Source organism: Arvicola amphibius, chromosome 1 (genome assembly GCF_903992535.2).
Source record: "Arvicola amphibius chromosome 1, mArvAmp1.2, whole genome shotgun sequence".
NCBI lineage: Eukaryota > Metazoa > Chordata > Mammalia > Rodentia > Cricetidae > Arvicola > Arvicola amphibius.
In genome coordinates this window covers 149,606,374-149,628,911 of record NC_052047.1, presented here as the reverse complement: position 1 = coordinate 149,628,911, position 22,538 = coordinate 149,606,374, and the positions used below count along the sequence as shown (strand labels likewise).

The 22,538-nt window shown below is 54.6% G+C and overlaps 2 protein-coding genes across 7 annotated transcripts; one reads left to right on the top strand and one right to left on the bottom strand.

Annotated features, from left to right (window-relative positions):
* The first annotated feature begins 194 nt into the window (after window positions 1–194).
* On the top strand, window positions 195–18,358 carry Ehbp1l1 (EH domain binding protein 1 like 1). 6 transcript variants are annotated; one of them, XM_038335962.2, is made up of 20 exons: window positions 195–564; window positions 3,447–3,504; window positions 3,705–3,800; window positions 4,448–4,501; window positions 4,592–4,770; window positions 4,849–4,991; window positions 5,575–5,640; window positions 5,723–5,885; window positions 6,032–7,025; window positions 8,619–8,801; window positions 9,267–9,424; window positions 9,515–9,563; window positions 10,201–10,899; window positions 16,335–16,404; window positions 16,509–16,564; window positions 16,660–16,783; window positions 16,928–17,027; window positions 17,543–17,616; window positions 17,699–17,813; window positions 17,950–18,358. In XM_038335962.2, exons 1-20 carry the CDS (start codon window positions 461–463, stop codon window positions 18,047–18,049), a joined length of 3,585 nt encoding a protein of 1,194 aa, XP_038191890.1. In that variant the 5' UTR covers window positions 195–460; the 3' UTR covers window positions 18,050–18,358. The 6 variants fall into 6 exon arrangements, 5 of the variants coding, with proteins under 5 accessions (XP_038191890.1, XP_038191899.1, XP_038191897.1 ...); XM_038335971.2 differs by lacking the exon at window positions 8,619–8,801 and having other exon boundaries at window positions 6,032–6,440; XM_038335969.2 differs by lacking the exon at window positions 8,619–8,801.
* Window positions 18,359–19,672: 1,314 nt separating this feature from the next.
* Window positions 19,673–22,115, bottom strand: Kcnk7 (potassium two pore domain channel subfamily K member 7). The gene is made up of 3 exons (XM_038317547.1): window positions 21,797–22,115; window positions 20,115–20,513; window positions 19,673–19,905 (listed from the first exon to the last, which is right to left on the bottom strand). The coding sequence occupies exons 1-3, from the start codon at window positions 22,113–22,115 to the stop codon at window positions 19,673–19,675; spliced, it is 951 nt and encodes a 316-aa protein (XP_038173475.1).
* Between the last annotated feature and the right edge of the window lie 423 nt (window positions 22,116–22,538).

The window sequence follows — 22,538 nt, the reverse complement described above, 5'->3', positions numbered from 1 at the left end:
TCTCTTGGAGTGCACATGTTCTCCCTTATACCCCATCCGGCCCCTGGGCTCCCACCAAGTCGACTTTGCGGTCGGGACTCTTCCCCTCCACCCCCAAGCCGGGTGCCGGTGCCCGGTCGCGTCCCGGAAGCGGGGTCGCCCCGCCCCGCGCTGCAGCCCCGCCCGCCTTCGGACGGGGGTGCGGCTCCAGGAAACCGCGCTCTTGCAGCTCGGAGCTCCGACCAGCTCGACGCGCCGGGACCGCCCCGCAGACTCAACCAGCCCACCTGGAGGACCCCAGCGGCCGTCCCAGCAAGCGCGGCCTGGATCCGAACCTCAGACACCTCTATACGCACGGAGTGGACAGGACGGGCATAGCAAAAAGGGGTCCCAGAGACCATGGGGACCCTGGCAGGGCCAGCAGGGGCGAGCAAGCGGGATCCCCGAGCCTGAGAAGTGGGCGGCAAGAGCTGCTAGGGCCATGACTTCGGTGTGGAAGCGCCTGCAGCGGGTGGGCAAGCGGGCCGCCAAGTTCCAGTTTGTGGCTTGTTACCATGAACTGGTGTTGGAGTGCACCAAGAAATGGTGAGTAGAAGGGAGGCCTGAGAGAGCCCCTAGACTGATGTGAGACTCGGTTTAGCTTGACCTTTTTGAGTCTGAGAAAATCGCCCCAAGTCTAACGACTAAAGGGGTTCCCATCCTAGGTGTGTCTTGCAGCTTGGGGGACTCCAGGAGTTGAGAGGTGTGGAGAGCCTTGTGTGGGGCAAGGCTCACAGGCAGGGAGATCTTTGCCACATTTAAATCAGCTGTGCTCAGGCCTGAGGGAGGAGGCTTCGTTCCTCAAGCCAAGAGCAGCTGGACTGGGTGGCAGTGGAAAACGGAACAAGTTTTGAGGTCTCCAGGTGGCCAAGGCTGGGACAGACTTCATGGATCTTAGTCGAGTTCAGAGGGAAGATGTGGCCTTCTCTTTTTCTGCCCCTCCCCCTTCAGCCAGAGTGGGCCCCAGAGACTGGGGATGTCTCCACAATGTCCTTAAAAGGGGAAACTGAGCTTGGAGGGATGAAGAGGGAGGCGGGGAGAGGCTTAAAGGGGCCTGAGGTCCTAGGGGTGGTGGGTCCAGGAGGGGCGGATCTGTGGAGGGAAAGGTAGGCAGGTGAGGGGCCAACACAGGAGAGGGTGCAGGCTTGTCCGGGGCTGTCAAAGGGCCCTAGGGCTGTCTGGCTCACATGCCCCCGCGGGGCAGCTGCCCAGGCCCCTGCGTCACACCCTAAATATATGTGCTCACTGGTGTCGGCTTCCCTCGGCTGGATTAGGGCACAGCTGTGGGGGCCTCGCAGCCCAGTTGGGGCTAAATATAGAGTCCCGAGGGGGAAGAGCAGGAGTAGGCCGGAACCATGGGGTCTGAAGGGAGGGGAACAGCAGAGGCTGGGGTCCTTGGGTCAGCCACCATTAATCTTTGGCCTTGAACATGCTGGGCCCACTGGGAGGCCCTTTATGCAGTAAAGGCTGAGGGAGAATGGGAGCTCCTCAGGGTAACACAGCCGAACTGGCACTTGAACTCTGGCCTCTGGTTCCTGCCCCAGCATTCTGGGTGAGGCCAAAGGGACACCGGGCATGGTTCTGGGTAGTAGACAGAAGGTACAGAGAGTGTCAGTGGATTGAGTCACAAGCAGCAATGGGTAAGGCCTGCTGGGCTTCTTAGCTGGGAGCCCAGCACAGGAAGCTGCCCCTGCCTAGGTCATAGCTTCCCAGGAAGGCGTGCCTGCCAACCTGAGTCAGGCTGACCAACCAGGCCACACCCTCTCTAGGCACCCCTGCTGTTTCCCTTTTCTGGGAAGGCCTTGCTGGGCCATTGCCTGTGGTTTGGGGCTGGGAATGGCTGCTTACTTCTAGGTCAGAGGACTCCAGACTCAGCTGTGTGACATTATCTGGCCTACTTCTCTGTGTTCAGAAGCCTCAAAGGTTAAGAGCAAGCCGCTTGTCCTGCCTCAGCCTCCAGGGAGGCAGTGAGCTGAGTAGACCTAGCATCTAGGCACGGGGCTGGGGGGCTGGAAACAAGCAGGGAAGGCTCTCACGCTGCCTTCCCCTGATTCTCTCCTGGACCGACCCCACCCTCCTGGGCAGTGGTTAGAGACTAACTCAAAAGGCCCTGTCCGCAGGGCCTGGCCGTGTGTTGGTCTGTTGTCAAGGACCAGGCCTGTGCCGCTCTCCCCTGGACCCCACCTTTCACGTGTCTGCCTTACTGCAACACGTGCTTGCTGTCCGTCTTAGCCGTCCTAGCTTGGAAGTCTCCTCAGGCTTCCCTAGGACTCCATTGTCAGCATCAGTGGGTCTGGATTTAAGGAAGTAGGAGTCTTGCCTGACCCCCTCAGTGCGTGGGGGTCACTAACCCCGTGCTTCTCTGGCCTCGCTCCTCCCATTTGCCCTCTCTCTGCCTCTGCTGCTCCCCGAGCCTCAGATCCTTGCATTTGAAGAGTTCCTCCCCTGGAGCCTTCTCTGAAGATCAGCAGCATATAACCACTTCCTCCACTCCTGCCTCTGCTCAGATACCCAGCCAAAGGGACATCAGGCAGGCTCCTTCACGGCACCCACAAAGTCGTTACTAGTTTATTTTCTTCACACACACACACACACACACACACACACACGCCTTTTTCTTTTTCTCTCTCTTTCTGTCTTCTATTTATTTATTATTTTTATTGAGACAGGCTCTTACATGTAGCCCTTGTTGGCCTGGAACTTGCTATATAGACCAGGCCGCCCTTGAACTCACAGACCTCCCTCCGTCAGCCTCAGGCACTGGCATTGAAGACCTGCACCACCAAGTCAGGCTTCTCCCTCCTTGTCTTTACTTTTCCTCCACCTTCCTTGGCCTCAGCCCCTTTCTTCTCCTCTCCTCTGCCCTCAGAACCAGCTGAGCTCCAGAGGAACTCCACAAATATTGTGAACAAATGGACTTCTTCAGCACCAAGGCTTTGTCTTCCCGTGTTTCTGTGTGTGCACACATGTGTGCTGCTGTTCCTGTCTGTCACTTTTTCTTTTTTCCTCTTATTTTTAACTTTATTTTATGTGCATTGGTGCCAAGGTGTCAGATCCCCTGGAACTGGAGTTGAGCAGACAGTTGTGAGCTGCCATGTGGGTGCTGGGAATTGAACTCAGGTCCTCTGGTAGAACAGTCTGTGCTCTTAACCACTGAGCTATCTCTCCAGCCCCCATGTCACTATTTTTCAAAGGCCCTGCTGGACCATAATGTCTCAATCTTCACTGTCCAGGCCTTTGCCCTTCAGTCCCAGCCCCACCCTGCCTGAGCAGCCCCACCCTACACCTGGTGCCCCTAGATAAGAAGCTGCCCGTGCCCTCCTCCTTGGGTAGGGGACCAGAGGAGACCCCCAGGGAGCTAGAGAAAGGAGGAAGAGAAGATGGGGAAGCTAGATTGGGCTTGCTAAGAGCTCTTCCCTTTCTTCCAGGCAGCCAGACAAGCTGGTAGTGGTATGGACTCGGCGGAACCGACGCGTCTGCTCCAAGGTGAGAAAGACTGGCAGCTGGGGGTCCAGGTTGGGAGGCAGGGCCAACGGGGAGGTAGATGCGAGCTGATGGGAGAGCACAATCAGGTGCAGGTCATATTGGTGTCCGCTGGGAGAAAGGAGGATGGGGGAAGAGGATAAGGGCCTGATGGTGATGGGGAAGGGTGAGGACTCAGGAGGACTCCCTACTGCCTCTTGCAGGCCCACAGCTGGCAGCCCGGCATCCAGAACCCATACCGTGGCACTGTGGTTTGGATGGTCCCGGAGAACGTGGACATCTCTGTGACCTTGTACAGGGTGAGTCTCTGGAGCTCAGGAATAGGCAGAGAATAGCCACTGGGTTATGTGGCTCCATTAGTGGGATGCTCACCCACAGGAAGAACCAAGTGGTGGAACCAAAAATTCTGTGGGTTTGTTGCAAGTGACTGAAGAGATCTTCTTGGAGCGGGTAGCATTTACCCAACCTGTAGTATCCAACCTGGGTCAGAAGCCAGGGCACAAGGACTAAAGAGCTGGCTCAGCAGTTAAGAGCGCGGCTGTTCTTCCAAAGAACCTGGTTCCATTCCCAGCCCACACACAGCAGCTCACAACCATCTGTAACTCCACTGCCAGGGGATCCAACACCACCTTCTCTCCCATAGGGGCACTGCACACACATGGCGCTCAGACATACATCCTGGCAAAACATCCATACACATAAAATCAAAATAAATATTTTAAAAGGAAAACAAGGGGTCAGAGTGCAGGGATGGCTGGAGATGTAACTCAGCTGTACAGCACTGAGGTTTGGGGTGCAATCCAGTACCGCATATACGCACTCAGAGAAGCCAAAGTGCATTCCAGGTGGGCCCAGCAGATGTGGTACCCCCCCCCCAGCCAGTGCAGAGTGCTCTCCTGGCATTGCCCTCCTTGTAGCCCTGTGCTCACCAGTGTCCCCTCTCCAGGACCCTCACGTGGACCAGTATGAAGCCAAAGAGTGGACATTTATTATTGAAAATGTGAGTGTCTGGGTAGGTCGGATCTGGAATCTCACGGGCCTCAGGGCAGCACTGATGCTTCTGCTGCTTCCCCACTTCCCACACCCGCAGGAGTTCAAGGGACAGCGAAAGGTGCTGGCCACAGCTGATGTGGATCTGGCTCGCCATGCCGGGCCTGTGCCTGCGCAGGTTCCACTTCGACTGCGACTCAAGCCCAAATCTGTGAAGGTAGTGCACGCTGAGCTGAGCCTCACCCTTTCTGGGGTGCTGCTGCGTGAGGGCCGTGCCACGTAAGTCTCCGCCTGTCCTCCCAGGCCCTAGCCTGTGAACTCTGACCCCCGCCCTCACCCCTGACTTCAAACCCACAGGGATGATGACATGCAGAGCCTGGCCAGTCTCATGAGTGTGAAGCCTAGTGACGTGGGCAACTTGGACGACTTCGCTGAGAGCGATGAAGATGAAGCCCATGGCCCTGGGGCTCCTGAGGCCCGGGCACGAGGCCCCCAGTCAGGTGGGCTCATAGTCGTCTGTGGGTTGAGACTGCCAAGACCTAAGATGGATCACAGCAAGTGTTGGCTGTTCCGGGGCAGGGCCGGCTTGTGCACACCCAGAGAGAGAGGTCCTTATTACAGCAGCTACAACCTGGCCAGCAGCTCTGATTGGCCAAGCTTGGTCCTGGTCCTACGGGTATATCAGTCTCAAGCAGAGTTCTCTAGAATGGGTCCCCAGTATCTCCCCATGTTCCTGGCCGTCTCACCTGGAGTGAATGTCCATTTGGTCCCTATGAGGTCTGAGAAGTTGGGTCACATGAAGTGTGGGCTCTGTCCAGTCTCCTGCCCCCAGCCAGTCTGCCCTCCTCCCTTCTGCTTTCCCTCCATCTCCTCCTGAAAGCCTTTCATCCTTAATATTTGTGGTTCTTTCTTACTCTTTCTCTTTCTGAATCTGGGGGCCTGCCTCTTCTCCAAGGCCGGGGCTGTGCCCTGAGACCGGGGCGTCTCCCAGGTAGGCCCTGAACTCTAGTCGGGGGTCAGGGTGGGGCTCAAACTATAGAACACTGCCTCAGCCTGACTTTACCCTTTCAATGGATCCTTCAGATCTCTCACGAGAGCTGAAGACGCTCTGTGAAGATGAGGAAAGTCACACACGGCCCCAGCAGGCAGGTGAGACTTGGCCTGAGACTAGGGCTGGGGACTGGACCTTTGTCACAATGCAGTCCTCAGCATCCTCTCCCTCTCCCCCTAGCTGCCAGATCCTCTAATGCTGAAGATACCAGTTCTGCCCCTGTGAGTGCTCCTGCGCCCCCGGCCAGGGCCTCCCGGGGCCAGGGGTCAGAACCAGCTGCTACAGCCGGGGGCCAGGTGGGGCCTGAAACCCCAAGGCCCCCACAGTCCCCACCAGAGACAAGGTAAGGAGCCAGCTCTGTTGCTGTTAGAAACAGATGCATCCCGCCCAGCCCCCGCCCTCCCCTCCAGTGCTGCCACACTGTTGAGGGTGTTCTAGACGTGCGCGTGGGGTCAACGGGAGACCACACACTTGTCTGCTCTTTCCTAGGTTCACCAGGCAGCCAGGCCAGGACATGGTCCCCACCCCAGCCCCTCGGCTCCGGAAAGGCTCTGATGTATCCTGGTCCCCAGTCCCCTACACGGGGGATGAGGACCCCAATACCTCAGAGGATCCTCCAACAGGAATGGGTTCTTCTGGGGAGACCCAGGCCCAGATAAGCTCTCAGGAAGGGACAGAGGCCCGTGGAGCCGAGCCAGAGCCAGACATTGAGGGCAGAGACTTTAGGGATGCTTCAGGAGGAGAAAGACCTGAAGTTGAAGAGGGGGACACTGGGGACAGGCCAGAGGCTAGTGGGACAGGAAACACAGAGAAGAACACTAAAGAGCCATGCATCACAGCTGGAGAGGCTGAAGAGAGTTCAAAACTCCATCAAGTAGATGCTGAGCAGATGGCAAAGGTACAACATATAGCCATGGAGGGACCAGAGGATGCAGGACTGGGGCCTAAGGCAAGACTCAGGGAAATTCCTGAGGCTCCTCCTAGGAGTGCTCAGAGGAGGATGGGTGTAAGGACCCAGGAAGAGGCTCCCAGTAACTCGAACCAAGCTCCAGCTGAGCCTGAAGGACCTTTAGGGCCCCTCAGGGGTGCCAGGCCTGCAGACCAGGAGAGAGAAAGCACAGAGGTTAGGAGTGGAGCCCCTGTTATTGGGAGGACAGGTCTGGAGCAGAGCCCCTCTGCTGGAGCAGCACATGCTGGGCCCCAGGGCAGCAGCTCTCAGGAAGTCCTGCCAGTGGACCAGAAGGTAGGATCTGGAGATATGAGGGCCCAGGAGGCGGAAGTTGGGGAGCCAACGGTTCTGGAAACAGAGGCTGAGGGGGTACCTTGGAAGGCTATAGGGACACCAATTACAGATGCTGGGAGACCTGAGTCCCCAGAAATAGAGACTGGCACAGCAGAATCTGAAATATTGGAGGCCCAAGAGTCAGAAGCAGCAAGATCAGAGGTCCTGGAGCCAGAGGCTACCGGAACAGCACAGTCCGAGGTACTGAGGATCCAGGATAAAGAGATTGGGGTTCTGGGGATGCTGAGGACAGGGACTGAGAAAACAGAGTCTAAGGAATTTGGGATCCAGAAAACAGTTGGAGGTTCTACAGTTCCAGACACCAGGACAGTGACAGCAGAAACGAAGATATCGGAAGCCCAGGAGGTAGCAGAGGGGGGAGCTGGTATGCTGAAGATAGAGGCTGAGAGACTGGGAACCCCAAAGACAGAGGCTGGGGAGGCAGAAGCGAGAACACTGGAGACCCAGAAGGTAGCAGCTGAAGGTTCAGAGGTTCCAAAGGGGGAGGCAGAGATGGCAAAGGCTGATATATTGGGAATGCAGGAGACACAGGTGGGGGCTTGGAGTATTCCAAGGACAGAGACTGAAACAGCAGTAACTGAGATATTGGGAACCCACAAGATAAAATTTGAGGACTCAGGGCCCCCACAAATACAATCTAGAAGAAAAGAGACCCAGCAGACAGAGGTGGGAGGTTTGGGTGTTTCAGTGATAGGGACAGCAGAAGATGGCAATTTGGGGGCCCAGGAGATATCCACAGGTCATGAAGTACTTTGGGTCAAAGCTGAGAAACCAGAAACCAAGGTGGAAGGGTCCCTGGAGGCAGAAGAGGGAGGCTCAGGAGTTCTGGAGGTAGACACTGGGCCAGCGGAAGCCAAGATCTTAGAGGCTCCAGGGATAGCAGCTGGGGTTTTGGGGGTTCTGGGAATAGGAATTGAGGGAGCCAGGGTCTTGGAAACAGAGGCTGACTCTTCAGAAGTCCCAGAGACAGAAGCCAAAGAGCTGTCTGGGGGTTCTGTGGCACTGAAAATAGTGCCTGGGACAACAGAACCTAAGACGTTAGAAGCCCAGAAGACAGAAGTGGGAGGCCCTGGGATTTCACAGATAGAGGCTGGAGGGGCAGAGGCTGAAATACTGGGGACCCAGAAAATAGCATCTGGTGGTTTAGAAGTTCCAGGGACAGAAGCTAAGATGGAAGAATCTGAGATCTTGGTGGCCCAGGAGACAGAAGAAGAGATTTGGGAGATCCCAGAGGTAGAGACAGAAGCAGTGGATACTGAGTTATTTGGAACCCAGAAGGGAGAAAAAGGTTTGGAGACCCCAGAGTTTGAAACTGAGACAGTAAAATCTGAGATTCTGGAGGCCCCAGAGACAGAAGTGAGGGAATCAAGGCTCCTGGGAACAGAGAGTGAGGGAGCAGAAGCTGGGATGCTGGAAACCCAGAAGACAGAAGCAAGGGATTCTGGGAGGCCAGAGGCTGGAACAGCAGAGGCTGAGTTACTGAAGGCCCAGTGGTCAGAAAGTATAGTTTGGGGATCTGAGGAAGCAAAGACTGATACTTTGGAGGTCCGGGAGCCTGGAGCTTGGGGAGCCCTCAAGTGTGAGGCCTTAAGCATTGCAGTGAGTAGGCCAAGAGCTTCTGGGGCCGAAGACATAGCCCCAGAGGCCTCCAGGGTACAGGAGACAGAAAGCAAATTTTTGGGGATAGTAGAGGCCAAGTCTTGGACTTTGGGGCTCCAGAAAGCAGAGAGGGAGGGGTCTGAGTCTCCAGAGAATGAATCTGATATTTTTGAGGCCCAGGAAGCAGAATCTGGGGTCTTGGGAACCACGAAGGGAAAAGAAGCTGATGAAAGCCTTCAAGAGGCCAGCCTGACTAGGACATGGGTGGCCAGTGGGGCAGGGGCTGGGGGACCCAGGCCCTCGGGGGCCTCTTCCCTAGAGGAGCCTGAAGAGGACAGGAGGCTGCCGGGCAGCCAGGTAGGGATGGGGGCCACTGATGGCCAGTCTGCTTCTTCCACTAACCTGGGGCTGAGTGAACGGTGACTCTGCATGGACCCACCTGATGGACCAAGAAAGATGCGGTTTTGATGGGGAGGGGATTCAGCTTCAAAGAAGGTTCCTCCTCCCTCCTCCCTCAGGATGCCTGGCTCTTTCACCCTGCTAGGCTGCATGGAGCTGGATACCCTTGAGCTGATTTTCTGGGCTGACTTTGAGGTGTGGCTGCTGGTGGCCTCTGACCTTGCCTGGGCACCACTGACCTTTTAGGTGACCTTAGCAGATAACTTCCTTTCCCTAAGCTGGCCACCCAATGCTCTGGCCAGTGTTTCTGGTGATCTTTGTAAACTCCAAACTGGGGTGGTTTTATGCCAGGCCTGAACTTCCTCAAAGGGTGGAGGACATGTTATGAGAATACATCCTCTGATTGTACCCTTGTGTCCCCAGGCACCACCTGCCCCGGTCAGCTCCAGCCAGTCCCTGCTGGAGTGGTGCCGAGAGGTCACCAATGGCTACCGTGGTGTCTGCATCACCAATTTCACCACGTCCTGGCGCAACGGCCTGGCCTTCTGTGCCATTTTACACCGATTCCACCCAGACAAGATGTGAGTGTCAGAGACGTGGGGTGGCTGGGGAGGGAACCTGCGGGGATATTAGTGCCAACCGTTTCTGACCAGCACATTCTCTCTCTGCAGCGACTATTTCGCTCTTGACCCCCACGACATCAAACAAAACAACAAGCAGGTGAGGTGATGAGGAGCCATGGCTGAAGAAAGGGTCTAGCTAGAGAGTCAGGCTGCTGGCCCCAGAGTTGGAAAGTCTGAGGTGCAGGACCCCGGTCTGACTTTTGGAAACTTCAAAATCTTTTTGGTTATTAAATTGCTTGCCCTAATTTTGTTTTGATGTTTTTAATTTAATTTTATTTATTATTTATTTTTTTTAAAGATTTATTTATTTATTAAGCATACAATGTACTGCTGGCAAGGAAGGCACCAGATCTCATTACAGATGGTTGTGAGCCACCATGTGGTTGCTGGGAATTGAACTCGGGACCTCTGGAAGAGCAGCCAGTGCTCTTACCCTCTGAGCCATCTCTCCAGCCCTGTTTTTAATTTTAAAAGCATATTTTCCCTAGATTTCTCTAGATAGTTGTTTATTTATTTATTTATTTGCCAAAAATCATCCTTTGATAACGGGGTGGGCGATGTGCAGTTGCTAGGTAACAGCGAGGGCGGGCCTTGTTGCTAGATTTCCCTCTACAGGAGGGTGAAGGCATTGCTAAGCACATCCTGGCTCTAGAGTCTCAGGGACCCCTAGGCAGGATTGGATCTGGAGTGTTGCTAGATCGCTGCTCCTTCTGACCAGAGTGCACCCTTTCTAGGCTTTTGATGGCTTCGCTGCCCTGGGCGTGTCTCGCTTGCTGGAGCCAGCGGACATGGTGCTTCTGTCCGTACCTGACAAGCTCATCGTCATGACGTACCTGTGCCAGATCCGAGCTTTCTGTACTGGGCAGGAGCTGCAGCTGGTGCAACTGGAGGGCGGTGGTGGCTCCGGCACTTACCGTGTGGGCAACGCCCAGCCGAGCTTGCCCGACGGCCTGGACGCAGGCAACCTGGCACAGAGGCTACGGGAGCATGGGGCTGAAGCGCCCACAGAGCCCAAGGAGGCTGTGAACCGCGGGACTGGGGCAGTACCCAAGGTGGCCTCTAGGGACACGGACCTGGGCTGCACCTCCAAGGATGGGGAGACTGAGGCTACCCAGGAAGCAAGCTCCCCAGATGCACCCTCCGATGGCCCCAGAGCCCGGTCATCCACGTCCCCCGTTGCCCCCACAGAGGGGCTGGTAAACGGAGTTGGGGCGCCGGGTGGTACGAATGGTGTGAGACTGAGACGGTCCTCGGTCAATGGGGAGACCGGGCCGGTACCCCCACCCCGAGCACATGGCTCTTTCTCCCACGTGCGTGACGCTGATTTGCTAAAGAAGAGGCGATCCAGGCTACGGAATAGCAACTCCTTCTCTGTGGATGACCCGGACTCTGGAGCTGCAGTCGGCGCAGGACCTGCAGGAGTTGGGGCTGTGGTGAGCACCCCTACCCCGCTGCAGCTTAGGATAGTGGGGAATTTTCAGAGAGAGCCCTGAGTGGTCCCGATGTCAGGGCTGGTGCAGGGGTGGCAGCTTCGCTGGATGCTGGGATGCACTTCAATCAGATGGAGCCTGGTGCTGTGGAAGGGTCCCCGGGTATGGCACTAGGCTTCCTGTTCAGGGACAAAGCCCACAGAACACCTAAGCTTCCAGTTTTGTACATGTGAGCGGTTCCGAATATTTGTTAGAAACATCTGCCCAGTTTGTAGAAACATGGGCTGTAGCAGGAAGTTCCCAAAAGGCTCCAAGTTCTGCACCAGCTCTTAGGGCCTATTCTTTCTCTGTGGGTGGCCTTGGGTGTCACCTAGCAACCGCCTAGCCCAATAGCTAGAGGAAGGAATACTGTCCTCTGGTGGCCCCTGTAGCTCCTCCCAGCCTCCAGATTATCTGACTTGAATTTTTAACCCCTGAGGCTTAATAGGAATTAGTAGGTGGGGCTTCTTGCCTCCACACCGTGCCCTATAGGTCTCAGGTCATATCTCTCTCTCTCTCTCTCTCTCTCTCTCTCTCTCTCTCTCTCTCTCTCTCTCTCTCGCACACACACACACACACACACACACACTCCTCCTTGTGCTAAAGGAGAGATGGCGCTACAGAAAGCTCAGGGACTCCAGATGAACTCTGGCCACAGGCCTTTAGTCTGAGGGTGACAGCAGAAGGGGCTAGAGGGTGCAGTATGGGCCGATGGACAGTTTTCCCTGGTGAAAATAGAGGACCAAAGAAATAACTCAGTGGTAGAGCATTTGCCTAAGAAGTCCTGGGTTCAAACCCCAGTGTCACAAAATGCAAGGCAGGGTAGCAGATGCCTGTAATCCTAGCACTTGGGAGGTAGAAGCAGAAAAACCAGAGTTCAAGCCCTTTCAAAACAGAACATGTCAGGGCTAGGGGGTGGCGGCTTAAGTAGGTTAAGAGCTTACCACACACACATGAGGACTTCAGTTTGGAGCCCCAGCACCCTGTAAAAAGCCTGTATAAATCTGGGTGTGATGGCTTGTGCCTGGGAGGTGGAGACAGGAGGTTCCGTAGGGCTTGCTGACCACCCAGTGTAGCTAATTAGTGAGCCCTAGGTTCAGTGAGAGACACTGTCTCAAAAATAAGGTGGGGGAGTGACGGCTTAGCAGGCAGAAGTTCCAGTCAGGAAGCACGAGGGCCTGAGCTCTATCCCTGGGGTCCATATATGACGGAAGGAGAGAACCAGTTCACACAAGTGTCCTCCACCCTCCACACGTGTGCTCCCCAAATACATAAATAAATCTAAAAAAGAAAGGAAGAGAGGAAGGAAGAAAACATGATGGTGTGTAATAGAGGAAAGCAGGAGTTATCTGGCCGCCACACACCACACCTACACATACACACCCTCACACGCGCGCACACACAAGCATGCAACACACACATCACATGAGTTGATAGAGGAAAAAAGAAAATGGGAAGGTCTGGTTCTCAAATGAGGAGGCCCACACAAGCAAAAACAGTGGCATCAAGGACATTCCGTCCACATTTAGGGAACTGACAGTCCTCTCCATGAAGTCCCCAGATGGCAGTGAGGCCAGTCTGAGAGTAGGAGCCCTGAGGGAAGTTCAGAGACACTTCAACCTGGGGATGAGACTAGAGAGGCATTTCCTGTAGGAGGAGGTGGCCGTAGGACTTCTAGCCCAGTTGGCTAATGTAGGTCAGTAGCTCTTTAAGTCACAAAGGGGAGGATTCAATGGTCACCCTTCTGGGGCTGAGTCCCAGCATCTGGTCTTTCCAAACCAGGCCCTCCTCCTTCCCTTGTCCCACAGGAGATATTTGACCCATGAGACAAGAAGAGGCCCTCTCATTGGCTGGCTTTGCCCCTACTGTTTTGACCCATGAGAGAGAAGAGGCCCTCTCATTGGCTAGCTTTGCCCCTACTGTTTTGGGAGGGTGTTCATCCTCACTCCACCCTTGGAAGCTCCCCAAAGCCTGGAGTGGGTTGAGGTCAGGAACCTTGAGGCTGAGGTGGGCCAGAAGCAGCCTGATGAGAAACATGGGTGCTTCTAGGGCAGCCCATCAGAGAAAGCACAGAAAGAGGAATTTGGGTCAGACATGAGGAAGAAGCTTTGGGATTCCCACAGGGCTGGTGTGAGTAAGCATAAAAGCCGCTGACATTTGCTTTCTTCACCACCACCCCCCATTCTGCCTGCTTTGCCAGGTGGGCCATCCCCATGATTCCTTGGCTTCCCACAGTGTCCTTCCAGGAAGCCACGATTCCTGTCTTTTATGGGCGGGAATAGTGAAGTTGAGGGAGATGAAGAGGCTGCAGCTGTGAACTTGGGTTCTGAGTTTGCAGTACTCGTTGGCGCCCTCTGCTGGGCTCAACACAGTTGCCAACCCCCCCCCCCAACACACACACACACACACACACACACACACACACACACACACACACACTCTCCACCCTCTGGTCCCACTTCTGGGCTTTTGCCCTGAGGATAAGCATCAAAAGTGTGAAATCCCTTTGCAAAGTGACATGAAGCCACCACTGCATGGTGTCAAACTGGGAGCTAAATTTTCCCCAGATGCCAGTCTGGAGTCTGGCCGTTTTACGTGCAAAGACACAACCAAACCCAGTGTGGCAGGGCATCCAGGCTTGGGAACAAGTTTTGAGTTAGACAGCTCTGGGCCGTAGATCAAGTTCTGGGGCAGACTTCATCTCTGGCCCCTGTTCCCTTGTCTGCAGAGCGATACTAGCCTCTGCCTCACGAGGTCCTTGAGGTGACATCTGTGCTTAGCAGTATTGTCTTTAGTTGTGGGCCTTGTGTGCTGGACCCTGGGTCTATCTAAAGGGTCAGTCTCTAGGAGAGATGGCCCTGGGTCTATCTAAAGGGTCAGTCTCTGGGAGAGATGGCCCTAAGTCTATCTAAAGGGTCAGTCTCTGGGAGAGATGGCCCTGGGTCTATCTAAAGGGTCAGTCTCTGGGAGAGATGGCCCTGGGTCTATCTAAAGGGTCAGTCTCTGGGAGAGATGGCTCAGGTGTTAAGAGCACAAATTGTTCTTACAAATGACCTGAGTTTGGCTCCTGTACCCACATCCAGCAGCTCACAGCTGCCTTTAACTCCAGCCTCAGAGGATCTGATGCCCTCTTCTGGCTGCCAGGGGCACCTGCTCTTGTATGGACATTTCACCTACATGATTCTAAAAACAAACCAGGGCTGGAGAGATGGCTCAGTGGTTCTGAGTGAGTCTTAGTCTTCCAGAGGACCCAAGTTCAGTGCCAAGCACAGAAGACAGGCAGTTCACAACAGCCTGTGACTGCAGCTCCAGCTTATCCAATGCCTCTGGTCTCTGAGAGCACCCACAGACACATATATATACACACGATCAAAATTAAACTGTTAAAAAAATGTTAACAGGGCTGGGAAAAGGTCTTAATGGGTGAGAGCACATAGTGCTAATCCAGAGGACCCAAGTTCAGGTCCCAGCACCACACCAGGTGACCCACAACTACCTACTCCTGCTCTAGAGGATCTGATGCCTCCGGCCTATGTAGGCACCTGCACTTATGCACATGTGCACACACACTTAATAATCAAGATAATTTTTTTTTTTTGGTTTTTCGAGACAGGGTTTCCCTGTAGTTTCTAGAGCCTGTCCTGGATCTAGCTCTTGTAGACCAGGCTGGCCTCGAACTCAGAGATCCGCCTGCCTCTGCCTCCCGAGTGCTGGGATTAAAGGCGTGCGCCACCACCGCCTGGCAATCAAGATAAATTTTAAAAAAATCTTTAAAAATAATCAGGTGTAGTGGTATAAGCCTTTAATTGCAGTACTCAGGAGGCAGAGGCAGAGGCAGGTGGATCTCTGTGAGTATGAGGTCAGCCTGGTCTACAAAGCAAGTTTCAGGTCAGTCAGAGATGATACACAATGAGTTCCTGTGTCAGATAAATAAACGGGCCACCTCCAGTGAGTTAGAGAGGCTGCAGTAACCAACAGCACGAGGAGGTGTGTGGGGTTGATGTTAACGTGTGTAAACCTTAGGGTGCTCTCTGCCTCAGTAGGGGACCAGGACAAACTTCCAGACACTGAGGGCCAGGAAGGGAGGCAGAATGTGTTGAAGGAAGTCTGAGGAGGCCCTTGCAGGACGGGTCCAAGCTGAGCCAGGAGATCTAGCTGGTTTGGAGCAGTTCAAGATGGAGGGTGATTTCAGACCAAGAAAGCTTTTTAGGGAACTGAAAGTCCATTGCTGCGACCAGAGGGTGGTGACTTGGTGAGGCTCGGGTGGTAAGGGAATTGAGGTTGAAGCTCCCGACTGTCCTGAGCGTGAGCGTGGGGGCTGAGATGGGTGTGGAGAGGTTACTCCGTGAGCGAATGTTCTGAGGTCTGTTTTGAGAAGACCTTTCAGCTTGAGGGAGAAGTGAATGGCAGGGCGTGGTGTGGTGCCCCCACAGCTAATCCAGTCCAGACAGGCTAGCCCCTGAGCCAGGGAGGCTGGTCTGAGAGTACACACTGGGGTGACCCGGAAGAGGGGCTAGCAGTATTGTCAAAAGAGTTAAAAGTTAGGCCCCGAGGGCTGGATGGTAGGCTTAGGGGTTAAGAGCACCAGCACGCTCTTGCAGAGGACTTGGGTTCGGTTCCCAGCACCATCACAGTAGTTCATAACTGCAGTTCCAAGGGATCTTCAGGCCATCTGACGCACTCTTCCGACCTCTGCAAATACTGAGCGCCCATATACTGCTCATACATACATGCAGGAAAAACACTCAAATAACATAAAATAAAGAAATCTAAAATATTTGCAAAAATAACTGGGCTCTAGAGACATGGAATGGGGCAAGGTGGAGCCAGACTTGACCCTTCCAGGATAAAATTCTTCAAGCTCTGTGAAGAGCATTGCTGGCTCTAGGTCTAGGATCCTGTCAGGTAGGAGGGTGCCCCCTTCTGGCCAGAGATTAGATGCCGACTCAGGATAGCCTAGTTCCTGATGAGACAGACTTCTCTGTCACTCAGGGGCACTAGCAGTGATGGAAGTGCCAGCACTAAGCTACAGGAGCCAGATGACCTGAGGGGCTCTTTGAAGGGATGGGAAAGAGGGAGAAGATAGGGCCCCGGTTATGTCTTTCCCAACCTTTTGCCTCTGATTTACCCTAAAAGAATAATCAACTCAATGCCCCTGAAGGAGCGTTTGGAGGCAGAGAGGTGGGTGGGCCCAGGCCCACAGATGGCGGTGAAGGTTTGCTTTTTCCTTGAGGAAGCCTTTACCCTGAAGGAGGTGCTTGTGAGACTGGAGGAGTATCTGGGTAGCTGTGTCTGAGAGGAAGGATTCTCCCTCCCTGTGTGTGAGAGACTGTGGTTATCTGCTCTGACTGGGGGACTGTTGGAAACCCATCCCAGCCCTCAGTGGACTTTTTCCACAGGAAGGTCCAAGCCCTGACTCCAGCCTTGACTCGGGCCCACGCACAGCTGCAGCCCCGCAGCAGCCTTCTGGTGAGTGGTGAGCCGGCTTAGCTCCGGCTGATCACAGATCCTTCTGGGGGACTTCCTGGGGGCTTCTGCTAGCTGGAAGAACCCAGCCTGGTTTCTCTCTGCAGGTGGGAGCCCTCCTTCAGAGGAGTCACCCCCTAGTCCAGGGGACGAGGCTAAGGAGGTAAGGAGGACCAGGTGGGTGGAACTGTTGTGGTATTTTCTGAGCAAGGCCGTGATGAGCTCACCTGTCCTCCGCCTTCCCCCTTTCTCTCCCAGCAACGGTTCCAGGACACAAGTCAGTACGTGTGCGCCGAGCTCCAGGCCCTGGAGCAGGAGCAGAGGCAGATAGATGGGCGGGCCGCTGAGGTGGAGAAACAGCTGAGGAGCCTTATGGAATCAGGTGGGACAGGCGTTCGGGAGGAGGCACAGCTAGAATCCCTTTGGTGGCTGGAAGCAGGTTTCTGAGATGCCACTAGGGAACGAGAAGCCCCTTCCCCGAGCCCCGACAGAAGGCAGCTCTGGTGACTGTCCTGACCTGATTCAGGTGCCAACAGGCTGCAGGAGGAGGTGCTGATCGAGGAGTGGTTCACCCTGGTCAACAAGAAGAACGCACTCATCCGGAGGCAGGACCAGCTGCAGCTGCTGTGAGTGAGTCTTCCTCCCTAGGCCCCCTCCTCTGCTGGCCCCGCCCACCAGCGGCTGTGAGTCTTCCTCCTTAGGCCCGCCTCCTCTGCTGGCCCCGCCCACCATCAGGCCCTTCGATTTGACTCTAGCTTTATAGTAAGGAAAACGGGCTCAGAGAAATCTGAGCAGGCTCCTAAGTGGGGTGGCACGCCACTCTCCCCATCATTGCCTTTACCATCCTGCGTGCCGGATCGTTTTTGCTTTTGCGTTTGGAATCGTTTCCCCAGAACAATGTTAGCTTTCTTTTTCAATCAAATAATCCTTTTTTTTTTTTTTGTATAAAAGTGGGATGTGGAAAAGGAGCAACATGCATATCTAGAGGGTTACCAAAGGGCAGCTGAGAACTCTGGACGGGCACCGGAGCAGCACTGGGGTTCTCCCAGCCCTCCGTGGAAACTGATAGGTAGCGATGAAGTGGCCACAGCCTTTGACTCTCCCATCCCACTCTCTCTGACTTGGCACCTTTCCCCATCAGCATCGAGGAACAGGACTTGGAGCGGAGGTTTGAACTGCTGAGCCGGGAACTGCGGGCCATGTTGGCTATTGAAGGTAGGAAATGGGACAGCAGAGGCCGGAGATAGAACAGGGCCAGGGTGGGCACCCCTCCTGACTCAGGCTCCTGGTCTCTTAGAGTGGCAGAAAACCGTGGCGCAGCAGCACCGAGAGCAGCTTCTGTTGGAGGAGCTAGTGTCACTGGTCAATCAGAGAGATGAGCTGGTCCGGAACCTGGACCAGAAGGAGCGAATGTGAGCCGTGGGACCTGGATGGTTTCTGGGAATTGGAGAGGCCTCAGGGCGCCTTCTGGAATGGCATGTCTGGAGTCTCGGGGCGGGGCTTGCAATTACGGCCAACTTTGAGGTTGACTTGAACCCCCTTCCCCAGTGCTCTAGAGGAAGATGAGCGCCTGGAACGCGGCCTGGAGCAGCGACGTCGCAAGGTGAGCCGGCAGCTGAGCAGGCGGGAACGCTGCATGCTGAGTTGAACCTCCTGCCTGGTTCTCGCCGTTCTTTTCTCTGGTCATGGACCCTTCCTCGCCAGTCCCCAAGCCTGCACAGCGGAGAACAGAGCCCCGGTGCTCCTTCAGCGGACAGAAGCAGGGCAGACTGGACCCGCGGACTGGAGCAGTTGAGCCCGCCCGGCAGTATTTATTTATCGAGTGTGTGTGAATGTTTTCGTGGTGGCCAGGATTCCAGGGCGCTGCACAGAACTCTTCCCCTGTGTCTACAGTGCGGGGCCTGCCTGCCACCTACATCCTTCCCTTTGTGTCTGGAGCAATAAAAGTTGGAGTGCCTGCCCTTTCTCAGGAGGACTTCAAGAGAAGGAAGAGGGTGGGGCTTAGACTAATAATGCTGTCTATGTGATTTTAGCCTGGGCTTGGAGGTTCACAGACGTGCCCTTCCAAGGATGAGGGCCAGAGGGAAAACTTTAAAAGAAAATCCGAACTCACAGGCGTGATGGTGATAAACAGCTATAATAAATCCAGTATTTGGGGTGATGGTGTAGGTAGAAAGAGGAGGAGTTCAAGGCCAGCCTTGACCATGTTTGTGGTGGCACTTCCCTGCCCCCCTTCACTCCCCAGAGTTTCTCTGTGTAGCTTTGGAGCCTGTTCTGACACTAGCTCTGTAGACCAGGCTGGCCTCGAACTCACAGATATCCGCCTGCCTCTGCCTCCCAAATGCTGGGATTAAAGGTGTGCGCCACCTCCTGGCTCATATTTTTTTTTCTTTCTAAGATTTATTTGTTTTTATGTTTATTGGTGTTTTTGCCTGCACGTATGTCTGTGTGAGGGTGTCAGAGTATCAGATCTTGGAGTTACAGTGTGAGCTGCCATGAGGTGCTGGGAATTGAACCCAGGTCCTCTGGAAGAGCAGCCAGTGCTCTTAACCACTGAGCCATCTCTCCAGCCCATCATGGCACATATTTTTTTTTTTTGGGGGGGTTTCGAGACAGGGTTTCCCTGTAGTTTCTAGAGTCTGTCCTGGAACTAGCTCTTGTAGACCAGGCTGGCCTCGAACTCAGAGATCCGCCTGCCTCTGCCTCCCGAGTGCTGGGATTAAAGGCATGCGCCACCACCACCCGGCTATGGCACATATTTTTAATTCCAGCACTGGGGAGGCAGATCTCTGTGGATTCAAGGCCAGCCTGGTTTACATCATTCTAAAGGGGGAAAGAATGAAATGGGTCATTTAGATAGCTCAGTGGATAAAAGCATTTGTTGGGCAAACTCGAGGATCTGAGTTCAAATCCCTGGAACCACCTGAAGGTGAATAGGAGTGAACCAAATCCACAAAGTGGTCCTTTGACCTCCAAACATGCCCTATGCCTCCACGTGTGAGTGCACACCCCTACACTAGATTTTTTTTTTTTGGTTGATGTACATGTACTCACACTTTCAACTGTGTTCCCACATGGATTGAGCCCAGAGCCTCTTGGTGCGTGCTAACTAAGCCTTCCATTTAATGTTTTAAAATTAACGTTATCCCCTGACATCCTATACCCACAACCACTCCCTGCTCTGCTCCCCAAGTTCTCCTCAGGGCCTCCTGTTCAAGGTCCTCCAGTGAACGTGAGGTACATGAGCTGAAGATCCGTCACCTGATTTGTATCAGCAGGCTGGGGTCTGTTCTGGCGTTGGTGCTGGAATGGTTTGTTCCAATGCTGGGGAGTCAGGAGGCATAGTGCTCAGAGCCAGTTCATCTTGACCTAGGATACCATCTTGGTCTTCATCTGTTCTAGAGCCACTGGGGCCAAAGAATTTCACCATGGCACGGACCTGTGGCAGCTCTGAGAAGGTCTCTACCGCTAACAGCATGGCCAGGAGCCCCAGGAGCAAGTAACCTGGGGAGAAGGGCTAGTTAGGGTGGCTCTTAGGGTGCTCACAATGCTCCCCACCCGCTTCCCAGTGTGATGAGCCACCCTGGCACTACATGCAGCTCCCAACATGGCCCCAGTGCTCTTTGGACTCCAGCACTCATTCCATACTCTAGGATAAGATCCCTCTTGGAGTTGTAGTCCAGCTCCTCTACCCTCCTCCTTTCTGGACTCACCAAGAAGTGCGAATTGTCCAAGGTGGTAAATGGCTGGATGCAGGCCACGCCCACGGCCGGGCAGCAAGTCCCCTAGGCCTATAGTGCTGAGGGAGCCGAAGCAGAAGTAGATGGCTTCCAGCAGGCTGCAGTCACCCTGCATAGCCCACAGCACCAGGGCTGGCAACAGTACAAAGACACAGGCCACCAGGAGCCCCAATCCTGCTGCTTGGAGCAGGGCAGCCTGGGCTGGTGCCAGCTGCCACCGAACAGCTACCCAGGCAGCCGGAGAATTGAACACAGGCAATAGGCAGTGGCGCAGGGCAGCCACAAGAGCTAGGGAGGCTGGCAGCCCGAAGGCTGCATAGACCACACAGAAGGCCTTTCCGCCCGCAGACAGTGGGGCCATATGGCCATAACCTGGAAAAGAGAGAGCAGGAGCTGTGAGCTTTTGAGTGGGATGCCTATTGGAGTCACATTTTCTCTATCTCCTCCCACAGAAGGCTGCTTTTTGGTACCCAAAATGACATGAACACCAGGTTGGGGTGGAACAACTTAGAACTGATGTTCTGTCTTTGACAGGTCCTCCCTCTCTCCCTTTCCCTGTACTTCCGATGGAACCTAGAGAGCCTTGAGCATTCTAGGCAAGTGCTCTACAGCTGATATAACCCAGCCTGATACCGGCTTCCTGAGGTTTATCAGGGTTTCTCTACCCTGGCTGTCCAAGAACTCACTTTGTAGACCAGGCTAGCCTCGAACTCACAGAGATCCTGCTTCTGCCTCCCAAGTGCTGGGATTAAAGGTGTGCACCACCACCACCCAGCTATCAGTTCTTATCTTAACCAGTATTTTCATATCTTCAACCAGTGGGGTGCCGTCTGCTTTCACCCCCCATATATGTATCCTTTCTTTCTGTGTGCCGTATCTTGTGCTACTTTGGATCTAAATCTGCCCAGGCCCTGGTTTACGGTGGGGAAAGCAAGTAAGGAAACAAGAGGTTGTGAAAATGAACTTTTTGGTATGCATGAGAGACAGCATCTAGAGCCAGAGAAACAGGGGCAGAATAGGGAAAGGTGGGAGAGTGGAGCATGCTGGGAGAACAGGATCAATGGGGTTTACAGGTTGTAAACTAACTCCAAAGCCCATAGGAATCAGATGTCGTGAGGACCAGGAGTGCCAGAGGCAGGCCCCATTCTGCGTCGCCAATTGGAAACAAACTTGAAATACATATTTCATTTTAAAAAGTATTTAGACTATTTACAGGACAACAAAACAAAACCCTAGGACTTTATTTCCCCATGCCTAAGCGCATGCTGTTCCCTTGGCCGGGAATCTCACCAACCCTACTACTTATTTCTGCACCCTGGTGACTGGCTCAGAGCGCGTACTACTTCCTCTCCTCAGCCTCCTCAGAGGGTGGCTGTGTTTCCCCCTGTCATGTTCTTGGCCTGTGTAATCTGGGCTTCGCTTCTGGACTCAGAGTGCATAGGGGTGGTGCTAGGAAGGCCACACCCCTCCTGGCAGCCTAAGTGGAGGCACCAGTTGGGGTGTGTTGTGTGGGGAGCCGCAGTTATGATGTCAGGCCTGATAGAGCCTTGGCTTTGTCTGGAGCTCTGGGATTGGGGAAGGGCTGCATGCTAGGGCTCTCAGGTCTTCCTTCTAGATTGCCCGGTGGTGGTGGTTGACCAGCGGTGGTGGCCTACCGGTGGTGGTGAGGATGCTGGCGGTGAACAGCAGGGCTGAAGGCAGATCCCAGTTGCTTTCCTCTGAGCCATTTCCCAGGCTGGAAACTCCATGGGCCTGTGCCCTCAGGAGAGCACCTAGCAGCTCCTCCAGCGCCTCAGGTGGCAAGCAGGCCCTGTGCTCTTCCTGGAAGGCAGACAGCGCAGCCTGGAGCTGGGCCTGAAGCTGCCGTGCTGGAGGACCCTCCAGGGCCTGAAGCACCACAGCCCCGAGGCCCATGGCCAGCAGGTGGGCCACAACCAGGAGCAGGTAGTGGGCCCAGGGCTTCAGTCTCCCCATAGCATGGCACTGAGTCTGGGGCGGTAAGGGAGCTGCCTAAGTTACCACAGGCACTGGGGAGGGGTTGTGAAGGGCGTGGCTGGGAGGAGGTGCTGCGTGGGTAGGTGGCTGAGATGATCAGGTGTGAATGGAGGGAGGTGAGTCGGAGCACTCCCAGTTTCTGGGGCAAGACATGGCAGCCTGGCACTGGGGATGGGTGGAGGAAGGCACTGTGGTAAGATCGATCTTAGCCTGGAGAGGGAGGGCCTCACAGCGACTCAAAGTCACAGTTACTGTCTACTCCATTCATTCATTCAGACACCAGGGAAGATGGCTGACACAGGTTTCTCCCCTCCTGCTGCTCACACAAAAATATACTGGAAAACCACCAGGAAGGGCAAGCTTCTCAGGAAAACTCTTTGAAGGAAGTACTATTTCAACCAG